Raw genomic sequence first — 14,502 nt, 5'->3', positions numbered from 1 at the left:
CAGGATAGACCAGGCTGGCAGAACTGTAAGGCCAGTCCATAAGCAACCAGATAGCAGAATTCTCAGACCCTTGTAGAATGCACTAAGATAATATACACTTGGTCTTCATGGCCAGAGTGCCTAAGCCATTCTTTTATTTTTCTCACTTTTCTAAATGGTAATAAATACATTTTCTAAATGGTAATAAATAATAAAGCAAATGGCAAGGAGTGTAGTGTCCTTTGTTATCCAGCCACATCTGGTTCTGTTCGTGAGGTAACTGCAAGCAAGCCACAGGAACGGAGCCTGGCTGCCAGGGGAATCACATAGGTGATTAATGGCTGGACAGTTCAGACTCAGTCTGGCCTTGACCTTGCTAGGTAGATGAGATGGGCCTGAATCGATTCTCCTGATCCACTCAGGAGTTCTGGGGCCAGTGTATGCTACCACACCCTATTTATGTTAATTCCTGGATCAAAACCAGCCCTTTGTTCGTGCCAGGCAAGCATTCCAACAGCAGAACTGAATCCTTCTCCCTCTTTTTTTAATCTTAATAAACTGCCTGGCTTGACATCGTTCTGAAATTCTTTTCTGTAGCACTCAAGACCTCAGATTTACCCGAATGAGGTCTAAGGTAGTTTGAATAGGAATGGTTCCCATAGACTCGTATATTTGAATGCTTGGTTACCAGGGAGAGGCACTATTAGGAGGTGTGGCCCCGTGTGGGGGGAGGGGAAGATATATCAATGCCAGTGGGCTTTGGGGTTTCAAATGCTCAAGCCAGGTCCTGGGTCTCCTCTGTCTTATAGCCTGCTGATCCGGATGTAGAACTCTCAAGCTAATTCTCCAGCACCATGTCTGCCTGCATGCTGCCATGCTTCCTGCCATGATGACAGTGCACTACACCTCTGAATTGTATGCAAGCCAGCCCCAATGAAATACTTTCTTTTATAAGAGTTACTGTGGTCATGGTGCCTCTTTACAGCAATACAACATAGACCAAGACAGTAGCAATTACATGTTTAATTAAGTTAAAGCTAAATGGAGTGGTATATGCCGATAATCCCAGTCAGGAGGCAGAGGTGGGAAGATCACAAGTTCAAAGCCAACTGAGCTACACAGGGAGGTGTGCCTTAAAGCAAATAAAATGTAGAATCAAATCTATGGATTGAAGTGTCCATCTGACCCCCAAAACCATCTTCCTGTAAATCAAAACAATGTTAATGTCTGGGCACTGTGTCCCAGCCAAGTTTACACATAAAATTAACCTTCAGAGCCTGTAAGAGCAGAGGCCAAAGGTGCGCACTCACTGACAGGCGTCTTCTTCTGGTCAACACTGAGCCTACCACCAGTCTGGGGCCAAAGACCTGCGTTATCTGCTGTTGGGGAAGCCTGCTAGAGAGAAAGATCACCTTCATACACACAAGTAGAAACATATCAGACGACTAGTAATGTCAAGAAGATTTTAGCATTAGCTCCCACTGCTTATGAAGTCTAACAAAGCCCCAGATACAGTGCTCAGAGACTACCCAGGTTGCTGGATTACCTTCTCAGCAGCTGGTCCAGACTCGCTGCAAGACCATGCAAATTCACTGTGTTTATCTTCTTAGAAGAGCTGTTTTTCCTCAACCTACCGATACCATGAAGCCTCCCAAACCACAAGGTCCACAGGTTATTCAACTAGTTTTTCTTTTCTTTCTTTTTTTCTTTTTTTTTAGTTTTTCGAGACAGGGTTTCTCTGTGTAGCCCTGGCTGTCCTAGAACTCACTCTGTAGACCAGGCTGGCCTCGAACTCAGAAATCCGCCTGCCCTTTAATCTTTTTCTTTTTTGAGACAAGGTCTCACACTTTAATATTTGAAATGTGTGATCCCTGACCTTGAAATGAGTATACTCACAAGTCCACTGCTTAAGTGAGCATGCTGAGGAGGAAGCCAGTCCCAGTATATCACAGGCCTTGTGACTAACTTTTCAATGCCTGCTCTGTTCTGAGAAGACACGGCTTTGGAAATAACTTCCATACTCTCCTTGCTTGCTATAGATCCTAAGTCTTTTTCTACCCATGTCTTGGCTATGCTTATTTTAGCTTGTGACTCTCATGTTACATCTTGCTCAAATCTCTCTGGATAGAGTTTGATTTTTGGTTGTCGTCGTCTTCTTCTTCTTCTTCTTCTTCTTCTTCCTCTTCCTCTTCCTCTTCCTCTTCTTCTTCTTCTCCTCCTCCTCCTCCACCTCCTCCTTCTCTTCCTCCTCCTCCTCTCTCTCCTCCTCCTCCTTCTTATTTTTTGTTTTATCCTCCTCGTCCTCTTCCTCTTCTTCTTCTTTCTCCTCCACTTTTTTCTCTTCCCTGTCTCCCTCTTCCTCCAAGACAGGGTTTTACTGTATAGCCCTGGATAGCCTAGAACTCACTATGAAGACCAGGCCTTGAACTCAGAAACAAGCCTGCCTATGCCTCAAAAACATGTGCCACCACACCTAGTGAGATATTGGATTTTGAGACAGGGTCTCTTGTATGGTTCATGCTGATCTCAAAATTGCTATGTAACCAAAGATGGCCTTGGACTCTTCTGGCTCCCAGCATTTCTGCATAAAGGGAATGTCAACATTAAATGGGGACATTTTACAAGCAAACATAAAACCTGACCATGTTAGAATGACAGAAGCTTCAAAAATAGACTCCATAGCTCAACTCTCTTTGTTTTAAAGATGAAAAAACATGAGGCTAAGGAAGGCTAAAAACTATACCCAGCTAGCTGGTGTGGGTAGCACTCAAGACCATCCGGGGCTACATGAAGAGATCCCAACTAAAAGGGGGTGGGGTGAGTGGGTGTCAATCTAAACACACAGTAGCATATCACAAAGTTGGAAAATGGGAAAAATCAGGATGGAAAGGAGTTTAGGGCTAAAAGTGTTCACACTGCTCAGTGATAGGTATACTCAGAATGCTTCAGGCCTTAGGTCTGATCTCCAGTACCACTAAGTAAAGCAAAAACCCCTTGTAAAAGGGGTTAGACCTCTCAAAAAAACAAAACAAAACAAACAAAAAACCAAACAAACAAAACAAAACAAAAAAGGGGGGGTTGGGGGGGTTAGACTTAGGTCCTTTGCTGCACAGGACTTCTGGTTCCTAAACTGAGTGCTCTCCAAGACTCTGCTGTTTCAGGACGAACTTGTAGATCTCGTAAGAAATTATGAGAATCTATACTATGAGTGTAATTACTGTTTCTAACAACCACGATGCTAGGGCTGGAGCCATGAATCAGTAGTTAAAGCAGCGGTTGCTCTTCCAGAGGACCTGGGTTCAATCCCAAGCACCCACGTGGCAGGTCACAACTGTCTGTAGCTCAGGCCCCAGGAGAGTCCATCACCCTTTCGTGGCCTCCGTGGATACCAGGCTTGAAACTGCTGTACAGAAGTAAGTGGAGGCAAAACACCAGTACACATAACAAACAACACAATTAAGAAAGAACAAAAGCGGGGCTGGCGAGATGGCTCAGTGGATAAGAGCACTGACTGCTCTTCCAAAGGTCCTGAGTTCAAATCCCAGCAACCACATGGTGGCTCACAACCACCCATAATGATATCTGACACCCTCTTCTAGTGCATCTGAAGACAGCTACAGTGTACTAATGTAAAATAATAAATAAATTTTTAAAAAAAGAAAGAACAAAAGCACAACGCCATGGAGTAAAAGACAAATCAACAGCCACGGGAGGGTCTGAGAAAGTCTGAGGGGCTGTGCACTCCTAAGACTGAACACATGGAAGGCTTTAAAAACCAAGAGCTTGCCAGGCGTGGTGGCGCAAGCCTTTAATCCCAGCACTCGGGAGGCAGAGGCAGGTGGATTTCTGAGTTCGAGGCCAGCCTGGTCTACAAAGTGAGTTTCAGGACAGCCAGGGCTATACAGAGAAACCCTGTCTCGAAAAAAAAAAAAACAAACAAAACAAAAAAACAAAAAACTAAGAGCTGCCAAGGTGACTCAGCAGCTGAAGCTACAGCCATCAACCCAAGCCATTAGCATGCCCAGGACCACATGCCTTCTGCACATGCAAAGAACTGAATTCTCAAAGTTCTCCTCTGGCCTGAACACAGATTTTGGTAGGATATGCACCTGCCTCATACATACGTGTACACACACACACACACACACACACACACACACACACGTTTTACATATAATAAGAAATAAGTTAGAAAAAAGCCCCAAATGTTTTTGCCAGTGCAGAGAAAGGATGCAGAAAACAAACTGAGCCACGCTTCCAATGTAATCTGTGAAACTACAGTTAACATGGCCCTGATAGCTCATCACTGTTTTCTAACCTTCCCCTCAGCATGCGTGTGAAGTTGCATATCTGTAAAAGGAGAACTAATAAAAGCACTGCTGTATCAAACAGGCCATCCTGCTTCCAGCCTGAGCCAAGCAGGGTCACATCCCCCAGGCACTCACTGCCAGAGCCTGGGATGGCTCTGACGTGGTTTGTTGGAAGTACATTCTTCACATGGTGCAGAGAGGTGAACTGGCTGACTGTCAGCATCAGTTACTCAGACAAACACTGAAAACCAGGGTATCAAACACCCAAAGCTGGGCTATGCTGGGCTATCTCTCCTGTCTCCTAAATGAGACAGGGGATTGTGCCAAGGGTACCTCAAACTCTGGGGCAGCTGAGTCTACAGGAACACACCATCGTACCTGTTGGGTAGATTGCTGCCCAGAGAGTCATTTCCTTAATCTCTGGACTCACCACAACAGGAGTCCTACAGTGTCCTCCAACTCCTGAGAAATGACCTTGAACTGCAGGCAAAGCTGGATCCCTTGTCATCCACTATTTGAACAACACCAGTGAATCTGAGCAACACAGCTCTTCTACTAACAAGGCATTCTGGGGGAGCCGCTGCTCCTGGCCAGTTTCCCTGGCAGTGATCCCAAGCCCTTGTTGCAATAACCTGTTTTAGCCATTTGGGGCCACTTCTTTAGAAGCTGCCTTGCATACTAACTATGAAGAAGCCCAACTAGCATTCTAACAGCCTGTCCTCAGCATCTTTATTTCAGGAAGGGAAAAAGCCCCAGAATGAGTTTGGAAAGCAATTAATTTTTACTCTTAGCAATTATCAAATATACTTTAATGCCCTATAAAAAAATTACTCTAAAAAGCTCTGTCACTAAGACAGCTGTTGGGTGCCCAGATTTCTTTTTTGTATGTTTGTTTGGTTTGGTTTTTTTGGCTTTTTTTGTTTGTTTGTTTGTTTTTCAAGACAGGGTTCCTCTGTATAGCCCTGGCTGTCCTGGAACTCACTCTGTAGACCAGGCTGGTCTTGAACTCAGAAATCTGCCTGTCTCTGCCTCCCAAGTGTGGGGATTAAAGGCGTGCGCCACCACCGCCCAGCTGGGTGCCCAGATTTCTATGGCAAATCAGATCATCACTAACTGGCCCCAGATAGGCAAGAGTTTTTTCCTTGCTAGTTTTCACTCTGTCTTAATACAAGATAGGCAGAATTCTCCATACCAAATGCAGAGAGAGAGAGAGAGAGAGAGAGAGAGAGAGAGAGAGAGAGAGAGAGAGAAATTCTTGCAACAGGGGATGTGTAAAAATATGATACCTGCATAAGCTTAAAAGCACCAGTATGTATTACTGACCCAGAGCCCTGTTTATGAGTGAAGCCACAAATGGTTTCGGATGAAATAAAAGCCACAAAATTGTGCAGCATACAAATATGCATACCTGTGTATTTAGGAACAGCAATTACCTGGAAACATAAACGGAACAGAATAAGGAGGACTGGGGGACCTGGTGGAGCTGGCACACGCCTTAATAATCCCAGCACTCTGGAGGCAGAGGCTGGTGGGTTTCCGTGGGTTTGAAGCCAGCTTAATTGCACAGAGTTAGCAGTCCAGCAGACAGAGCTGAGAAGTTTTGGGGGTTGGGGTGGTGAGAACTGTCAAAGGCTCCGTTCAGTGTATTTTGTTTTCCTACTAAGAATAAAGGTTTGCAAAACAGAAAAAATGCTACAACTTCTAAAGCAACTTGCTAACAAGTTTTGTCAAGGTGGAAACCTCAAAGGCAGCCTTCCCCACGAGGATTCCATCTTTGAGTTTCGGACCCTCTCCTGTTTCAGGCAGGCATTACAAGTGATTTTCTTCTCATCAGTCTCGGAGTAGGGGGTAGGGTGGGGAGCACGGGGCGGGGCAATTCCCTGCAGATTACTGATCTCACCCCTTTCCGACTCATAAAACTACCGGATCTAGTTCCAGTCCCCCATCTTCTTCGCTCGGGGCTGCAGAAAAACAAAAGGGGGAGGGGAGTGGGGGAGTAGAGGAAGCATGAACTCTGAAGCCATCTCGGAAGTCCACAGCTGGAAAACAGCCGGAAAATCCGCCGGCAAGAGCAGACCCCTAGAGCACTTCTCTGGGATGCGCAACTCCGCCGTGGGCAGAGGCCTGGCTCCATACAGCCAGATTCCAGACAACGTACCGGTGGGGGACTGACTGCGGTGGAAGACAAGGGGCCACTCAAAGCCATACTTAGGGACTGGGGACTGCGGGCCGGGGAGCAGGGGGATGGGTCTCAATTAAAACGAAACCCGAAAGAGAGGGTATGCACCGGTCCTTCGAAGGAGGATGCATAACTCTACTGTCTCTTCATTGGTCGCAGGTGACCGTGGTGCAACAGGGACCAGGCCCGTGGGCGATACTTGGGAGGGGGGGGGGGGCGGGACCCGCCCTGCCCTGGGCTCGGTCTCCCTCCCAGGGAGGGCGGGCTGCTCACCTTGGGGTCCCGCTCATAGTAATGCTGCTGCGTGCGGATCCAGCGGCCCACTAGGTGGTCGCGAACTGTGTGTGCCAGAGCGAAGAAGTAGTCGCGGGGCGTGGCCACATTGCGGTCCTTGACCAGCGTGAAATGCAGGTGTCTGTTGAAGCTCTTCCGCACCTCGGCCACGTCGCCCAGCCCCGCGATGCCACGCACGCTGATCTGCTTCTGCCTCTCACTGTCCGTCAACGGCTTCGCCATGGCGCCAGAAGAGGCAGAGGACAGGGTACGGCCCTGGAGCGAGCAGAGAAGACTCTAGCGCTGGGATGCTGCGGTGTCTCTGGCGCCAAGGACTGCAGCGGAGGCCGGCTCATACGGATTGCGCCTGCGCTTTGCGAGAGGGCCGGGCCCTGTGGATGGGCGTGGGCTGATCTGGAGGCGGAGCCTCGGAGAAAGAGCCCGTCAATCAGGCTGTTTCAGCCGGGAAGAGAACGTGGACGCTCGAGGGGAAATGGTTTATTCCTTTACTGGTGTGTCTGGGGCTGGAAAAACCGGACTGCAGCTTCCCCATACCTAAGATTTACCACTTTTATGAGGCAAAAGTAGAAACCGAACCAGTGGCTGCGCCTGCCACACTGGAAGGCAAACTCTTGCCATTCAGGGACTTCCTGGAGTTTCCGGGGCTGCAGGGACTGGCTCTGCACAGAATCACCAGATGCCCTTTTTAGGACTGCATTGGGTGCTCAGGTGTAGCTGAGCTCTGTTAAACGTTCAGAGAAGTGTGCACACGCTTGACAGACAGCCCCCAATACCTGCTGGGACTCGTCGCCAAGCTGACAGGTGGTTCTGAAAACACACGCAAGAAAAAAACGTTGTTTGTGCAAAAACTAAAAATTCATAAGTCATATCAATGTTTGTGCCTCCATGACACCACTTCAGCTCTGGAGAACAAACTGCATGGAACTCCTCAAAATACAAATCGCCAGTCTAGGCTGCAGTGACAAACACAAAAAATCTGCTGCAAATTAAGTATACAGCATTCTCTCCAAGGATGGGCAGAGGCTACTATCAATCACAACCTTTCTGGTTGTTAAAGAAAAATTCCATCCAGAAAGAAGTCAGCCATGCACAAGGAGAAGAAGGAGAAACATTTCATTGGTGAGCAGGGAAGCAAGCTGAGGTTCTGAAAGGGTTTAGGCCAGCCCAAATTTCTTACCGTTTATAGGTCAGGAGGCAACACTGCCTGCCTAGGGGACCATCTCAGAGTGGTCTCTGAATCCCTTAATCATTAAGGGAGTTTAGTTAGGAGTGTTTACAGCAACATAAATTGCAGAAACAAATGGTTTTATATAAGAATACATTATAATTTCAATAATATGTATCAGGCAGGTAGCAATAAAAAGGCATACAGGAATTGCAAATAACAGTAGTCTTGGACTGTAAAAGAACTTTTCTCTTAGCAAACTGTAAGAGGAGGTTCAGCATGACCTTAGTCCTCTGTGACAACCTTCCCTTCAGGCAGTTTTGGCAAATGTTTGTTTTCCAGATAAAGGGTGGGTGGTTTTTTTTTTTTTTTTTTTTTTTTAACAAGGCAGGACTCAACCTACCTAAGTAAAACTTTAATCCAATTGACTCCTACATAACCAGACACCAAGCTATCATAAAATTATACAGACATACATTCATACATGAATATATATAGTTTTTGAAGGAATACCCTATAGCTAGAGATCAGCCTCTCTGACAGAGACACATAACCCTTCACCATATGTGGGGAGCAGCTTTCAAAGCTGCCGCTTGGCACTCTTTCCCAGGGAGCTCTGGGATGAGACCCTCTGGTCATCGATATACAGTGCTGCCTCCTGTAAACTCCCTTGGCCCCAGAAGAACTGCCTTCCCTTGTTGTGGAGACGCTTTCCCCACATAGTGAGGTCAGTGACTTGCCTTCATTTGCCTCTTTAGGTTAGCTGATGGGGATGCAGACGGTCCTGCTTATGGAGATAAAGGTTGCCACAGGGGATGTCATAAAAGTCCAGGTGTAGGACTGGAGGTGTAGCTCAGTAATAGTGTGGTTTGCACAATGGATACCCTGCATTCCAGTGCCAGTTCTAGAAAAGGCAAATTAAGTTGTTCCTGGTTTGATGATTCCAAAGTTAATTTACCTCAACCTCTACTCAGTGGCAGACTTCTTGGGAGACAACACACTGGAATGTTTTCCCCTACTCTTGCTCTGATTTGGAATTCATTCCACACTTTTTCCTTGGGATTCTCAAGTCAGCAAGATCAAATTTCAGCCCCTGATGGCAGGGCTGTGGGGCTCCTGCTAGGCTGGAGGCTGGGGACTCTGATTAATGGAACCTCCTTGAGAGTGATTTGGCAGTTCAGAAGTCTTCTCAGTGTATGTGCCCTCATGACACTTCCACAGTCCAGGGGAACAGACTACAGGTTTCCAAAGAGCTAGCCATGCCTGTAATCTCAACACTGGCTGACCTGCTTCAAAACAGTTGTTCAAAGACTTTTCTGATCTGACTGAGATTATATACCTAATATGTGGGGAAGGTTCAGCTACTTTGGCATGGAATAGGGGAACTGACCCTATTCCTCTGACGATCTGTACTCTCTACAGTTGTTAACTCAGAAGTGGAGAAAACTGAAGCTCCCCAAATTCCAGGCAATACTGCCGGCTTCTCTATGCTGGTCAGCCAAGTGTTAAATAACCACAGACCAGACCTTTCAAGAAATGAAGATAAGTGGCTGGACCTGGTTAAATGAAGACCCGAATTTGGAGTGACCTGGTGACATGGAAGGCCTCCCTCATTGTTCTGGTTAATTTTTACCAGCTTGGTGAAAGCTACAGTCACCTGGGAGGTGGAACCTCAATTGTGAGTATGCCACCATCAGATTGGTCTGAAAGCCAGCGTGGGAGTCATCTTGATTAATACTCCATGTGGGAAGTCTCAACCCACTGTGGGTGGCCCCAGTCTTGGGCAGATGGTCCTGGGTTGTATAGAAGGGAAAGCTGGGTGAGTCACAGAGAACAAGCAGTGTTCCTCCATGGTCTCAACACGAGTTTTGGAGGAGACAAAGATTTAAATCACAGTCTATTGTTCACAACCATATAACCCACCCAGTCTCCCAGCCCAGTTGCTTCCCCTCACCTCAGTCTTCTCAGCTGTGTTTGCCCTGGCTTTCAATTCCATCAAAGAATCTTCCCATCTCCCAGACTTCACACTTTAACAATTTTACATTAGTCTCCCTCTTGACGGACAGCCAGATGCTGGTTCTGATTCAACACTGTCTGTGTAGCCCAGATGTCAGCTGAAGCTGGTGTTACTGAACTCAGGTCCCCAGGTTCATCCTTCACAAAACAACTGTCTACCCTAGAGGCAAATGCTAGCGAGAAAGCAAGGCTTTATCCGGTGGTCTAAGACGGGAAGAAGGAACTTTGCTCACCAGCATCTCCTAGGAGCGTGTAAGGTCACAGATATAAGACGGGGACAGACAGAGGAGCGAAGCAGATGAAGAAAGGGGACGAATTCTCATGTCCTCCCTCGGACTAGATACAGGAATTCCTTCTAGGAATTTAGGTGTTGCTATTTTTTTCTTCTTCTTTTCATAGTTTGGGGTTTCTGGTCACAGCAGCTGGTATCTTTAGCCTTGAAGGGAGGAGAGAGGCTTGGCAATTCTAGGTTAAGTTCTCTTGGGATTATAGTCCCAGCAAAAAGATTTCTCAAGTGCTTTACGTGTCAGCATGCAGAGCCAATAAAATCTGACCCAATGGTTAAAGTAGCAAGAGAGATAGGCACAGTGTGAAGATAGAGATGTCAAGCTCCGAATGGTAGCACATGCCTGTCTGTAATTATAGCAATGGAGAGCTTGAGGCAGGAGGATTACCTTAGGCTACATAGTGAGTTTCAGGCCAGCCTGAGCTACAGGGTGACACTCTCTCAAAAGAAAAAAAAAATCAACAAACAAACAAATAAAAGGTGAGCACCCTGTAATGGTTTGGCTAGGTTTGGCCCCTATAGATTCTTGTGTTTCAATAGTCGGCCATAGGAAGTAGCACTATCAGGAGGTGTGGCCTTATTGGAATAGATAGGTGTGGTCTTGTTAGAGGAAGTGTGGCACTGTGTAAGTGGGCTTTGAGGCCTCCTATGCCTAAGCTCCTCCCAGGGTGGAACCAAAGCCTCCTCTTGGCTGCTAAAAGAAGAAAACTTTCATCCTGGCTGCCTTCAGATCAAGATGCAGAATTCTCAGCTCTTCCAGTGCCATGTCTGCCTGGATGCTGTCATGCTTCCCAGCGTGATAATAGTGGACTGAACTTCAGAAACGGTCAGCTAGCCCCAGTTAAATGTTTTCCTTTATAAGAGTTGCCTTGGTCATGGTGTCTCTTCACAGCAACGAAACCCTAAGACACACCCCATCAAACATGAGCAGACTCAAGTGAAGAATCAGAAAAAAAAAATGGTACTTTGTGACACTAGTCTAAGGAGTCATGAACAAATGTCTACTTACTGTGGCAACAGGTTAACGTGAGGATAGCACCAAAGTTGAACTTGGTGAAAAAGGAAGTTTTGTTAGGATTGTTTACAAAAGCAGACTTGACTCAGAGACAACTGCATCGCCAAAATTAACAACTCATGAAAAGTGAGTGGAAAAGGAACTCCCTAAAGTTACTGAGTTGTTCACTTCCTGAATTTGGTTTTTTGTTCATTTTTGAGAGTCTCACTATATAGATCATTCTAGCCTTTCTCACAGATATTGGCTTGAGTGCTGGAATTAAATGCTGAGCTGCCTATGTCCTGAGTTTTAATCAGCTTCCCTCCAAGTCTCAATCTTTTATTTGCAATGTTTTTTATTCTTTGAGATGTTCATACAATGTATTTTGGTCATACTCTACCCCTTTCCAAACTCTTCCCAGATCTACCACCTCTCCCTACCCACCCAACTTTGTGTCCTTTTTTAAAAAACAAAAAACAAAAAACCATTAAGTCCAATTTGTGCTCCTAGTACCACCAACCTACCAGGGACCACACCTTTTTTTTTTTTTTAAAAGATTAAAAAAAAAAAGATTTATTTATTATGTATATAGCGTTCTGCCTGCAGGCCAGAAGAGGGCATCAGATCTCATTACAAATGGTTATGAAACACCATGTGGTTGCTGAGAATTGAACTCAGGACCTCTGGAAGAGCAGCCAGTGCTCTTAACCTCTGAGCCATCTCTCCAGCCCCTGAAGGGACCACACCTTCAAAAAACAAACAAACAAACAAACAACCCCTGACTTTCCCAGAAACGATCAATTGCCAATAGTTCCTCAGGAAGGGGTGGGACTTCATGCCTACCTCTCCTTTCCATGCCAGGATTTTGTCTGGTTTGAGCTAGTGCAGAGCTTCTGTATGCTATCACAACGCTATGAGATCCCATGTGCACCGTCTCTGCTGTACCCAAAACATTTTCCTTACAGTCATCCATCATCACTGGCTCCTACAATCTTTCCTCCTCCTCCTCTTCCTCCTCCTCCTCCTCCTCCTCCTCCTCCTCCTCTTCCCCCTCCTCCTCCTCCTTCTTCGATTTATTTTTTTATTTTATGTATATGAGTACATTGTTTGTTGCTATCTTTAGACACACACCAGAAGAGGGCATCAGATCTCATTACAGATGGTTGCCAGCCACCATGTGGTTGCTGGGATTTGAACTCAGGACCTCTGGAAGAGCAGTCAGTGCTTTTAACCGCTGAGCCATCTCTCCAGCAGCCCACCTCCTCTTCTGTGACAACTTCTGAGCCTTGTCAGGAAGGGTATGATATAGACATCCCATTTAAGGATGAGCATAATAATATGGAATATTTAATCCCGAATAAATTAATATACAAGTGGCCTTCAAGTCTCTAAAAATGTAATCTAGAAAGTCATTACCACGATAACCTAAATGCCAGAGGTATTATATACAGGAAACCCAGTGGGAACTGGAAATGTAATGGCCAGTTCATTTCCTCAACACCAGTGACCTTTGTTTCTGAACCCAGCGGCCCACAAAGGCCAGACAACTGCCCTTGGCTTGAGACAGGATGCTGTTGTATAGTCTAGGCTGGCCTCAAACTAGTGATCTTCCTGCTTCTACCTCCTGAGTACTGGGCAATCACCGGAGAGTGTTGCTCTACCTCACACCAGAATATGGAATAATTTTCTTTTCAGACAGATAAGAGCAAGTGGAGAAGTATCTTTAAGTCTCCCAATAACACCAGAACTTCTCTGAAATTACCCAGAACCCCTTGGGTTACACACGTTAGCATCACTGGGATGTCTGTGGTTTCAGTATTGACCACTGACTCAGGGTACAGCTTCTACACCAATAAAAGGCTTTACATACAAACACTTGAGAAACTGGCAGTAGACACAAAAGCTAAATGACCTCTTCTTGACCTTGCAATTCTACCCCAAAGAAAACACCCAATGTCTACCTGAAGTCATGTGCAAATATGTGACTAACAGCTCCATTAAGTCTCGAACTGGAAACTATGTAAATGCCCACAAATCTTTGAATGTATATATATATATGACAACTTCTGAGTTGTGTGTATATATATATATATATATAGTGTGTGTGACATAATCACATATCCACAGTCATTCCCACTGGAGCAGAAGTACAGTGTTGTGTGATAGAGGCCAGCTCAGAAGAGCATATCCAGAGTGCTGAAGCTCTGTCAGATGTTAGCTACATGAACCCTGGGGCAGGTACAACTGAGGGACAGAGATCTCTTGGATCTTTGTGGTAACAGGCAGGTGCAATCAGGAAGGCCCATTCACTCATGGGAAGCACTGTGGGACAGGAGTAGCCAAAGCCTCAGCTGTCACCCTCATTTAGCTCCTTGTTCACCCCACCCCAGCTGGGCTCCACATTCTTCCTCAGGTCTCTGACTTCTGCCTTCTCATACTCATTTACATGTCCGCCACAGCCAGCTTGTGGGCTCACCTTGTCCCCAAAGTGACTGAGAAACCTGTTGTCGATGGCCATCTCCCAGGAGAAGCTGCTGGCACATGGCTCTATGGGGGGGTCTCTCCTGGGGCTACCCTCAGCTGCTGCTTTGGTTTCCTCCCAGACACCTCTATCTTTGGATGTCCCCTACTAGAGCTACCCTGTTTAGACTGTAGGTCTCATACTTCCTGAGGGGAACTCCAAGCCTAGACTCTTCCTGCAAACTACCATTTCCTGCAAGAGCTACTGTAATTTTAATTAAAAAAAAACTGATTTTTGTTTTGTTTTGTTTTTTTTCGAGACAGGGTTTCTCTTTATAGCCCTGGCTGTCCTGGATCTCACTTTGTAGACCAGGCTGGCCTCGAACTCAGAAATCTGCCTGCCTCTGCCTCCCGAGTGCTGGGATTAAACGCGTGTGCCACCACGCCCGGCTAAAAAACTGATTTTTAATGACGGTTCTTAAATGCTTTAACCTCCCTGTAGCCCACCACCCACCAAAGGTAGTGGAAAAGATATGTAGGAAGTGGACCTGGACCTGTTTAAAACAGTTCTTTGGAGCAACTCCAGTCTGTGTTGTCTGGAAATTAGCAGTTCAGTCATAGGCTAGAGGGCAGCAGCAGCTTGGTCCATTCCAAACACTTTATGGATATACCAGCAGTCCAGTTCGATAGAGTTGGGTTAGCAACAACAATGACGTGACCTAGCAGAGACAGCCAGGTTTCAGCCTGGGCTCGAGTCAACAGGAGGAACTAACAGGAACACCAGGAGAAGTTCTCGGCAGTGCCTCTTCACAGGGAAGC

The 14,502-nt window shown here is 46.2% G+C and overlaps 1 protein-coding gene and 1 long non-coding RNA gene across 3 annotated transcripts in view; one reads left to right on the top strand and one right to left on the bottom strand.

The window, feature by feature from the left end:
* Pygb (brain glycogen phosphorylase) overlaps positions 1-7,056 on the bottom strand; it is a 44,953-nt gene extending 37,897 nt beyond the window's left edge. Inside the window, exon 1 of the mRNA NM_153781.1 lies at positions 6,742-7,056. Within this exon, the coding sequence (NP_722476.1) occupies positions 6,742-6,984 (243 nt within the window). The 5' untranslated portion in view covers positions 6,985-7,056. The remainder of the gene's footprint in view (positions 1-6,741) is intronic.
* Positions 7,057-7,099: 43 nt separating this feature from the next.
* The window catches only part of Gm30141, a 13,438-nt gene continuing 6,035 nt past the window's right edge, over positions 7,100-14,502 (top strand). Inside the window, exons 1-2 of one of the 2 annotated variants that reach the window (XR_375102.4) lie at positions 7,100-7,881; positions 9,350-9,605. This is a non-coding gene — a long non-coding RNA (predicted gene, 30141). Of the gene's footprint in view, positions 7,882-8,319; positions 9,606-14,502 lie in introns of those variants that run through there. The other variant, XR_001783507.1, reaches the window with a different exon arrangement.

The sequence above is a fragment of the Mus musculus genome, chromosome 2 (genome assembly GCF_000001635.26).
Source record: "Mus musculus strain C57BL/6J chromosome 2, GRCm38.p6 C57BL/6J".
NCBI classification, from domain to species: domain Eukaryota; kingdom Metazoa; phylum Chordata; class Mammalia; order Rodentia; family Muridae; genus Mus; species Mus musculus.
Note: the sequence above shows the minus strand (reverse complement) of the source record. Positions and strands in the feature narration are given on the sequence as shown.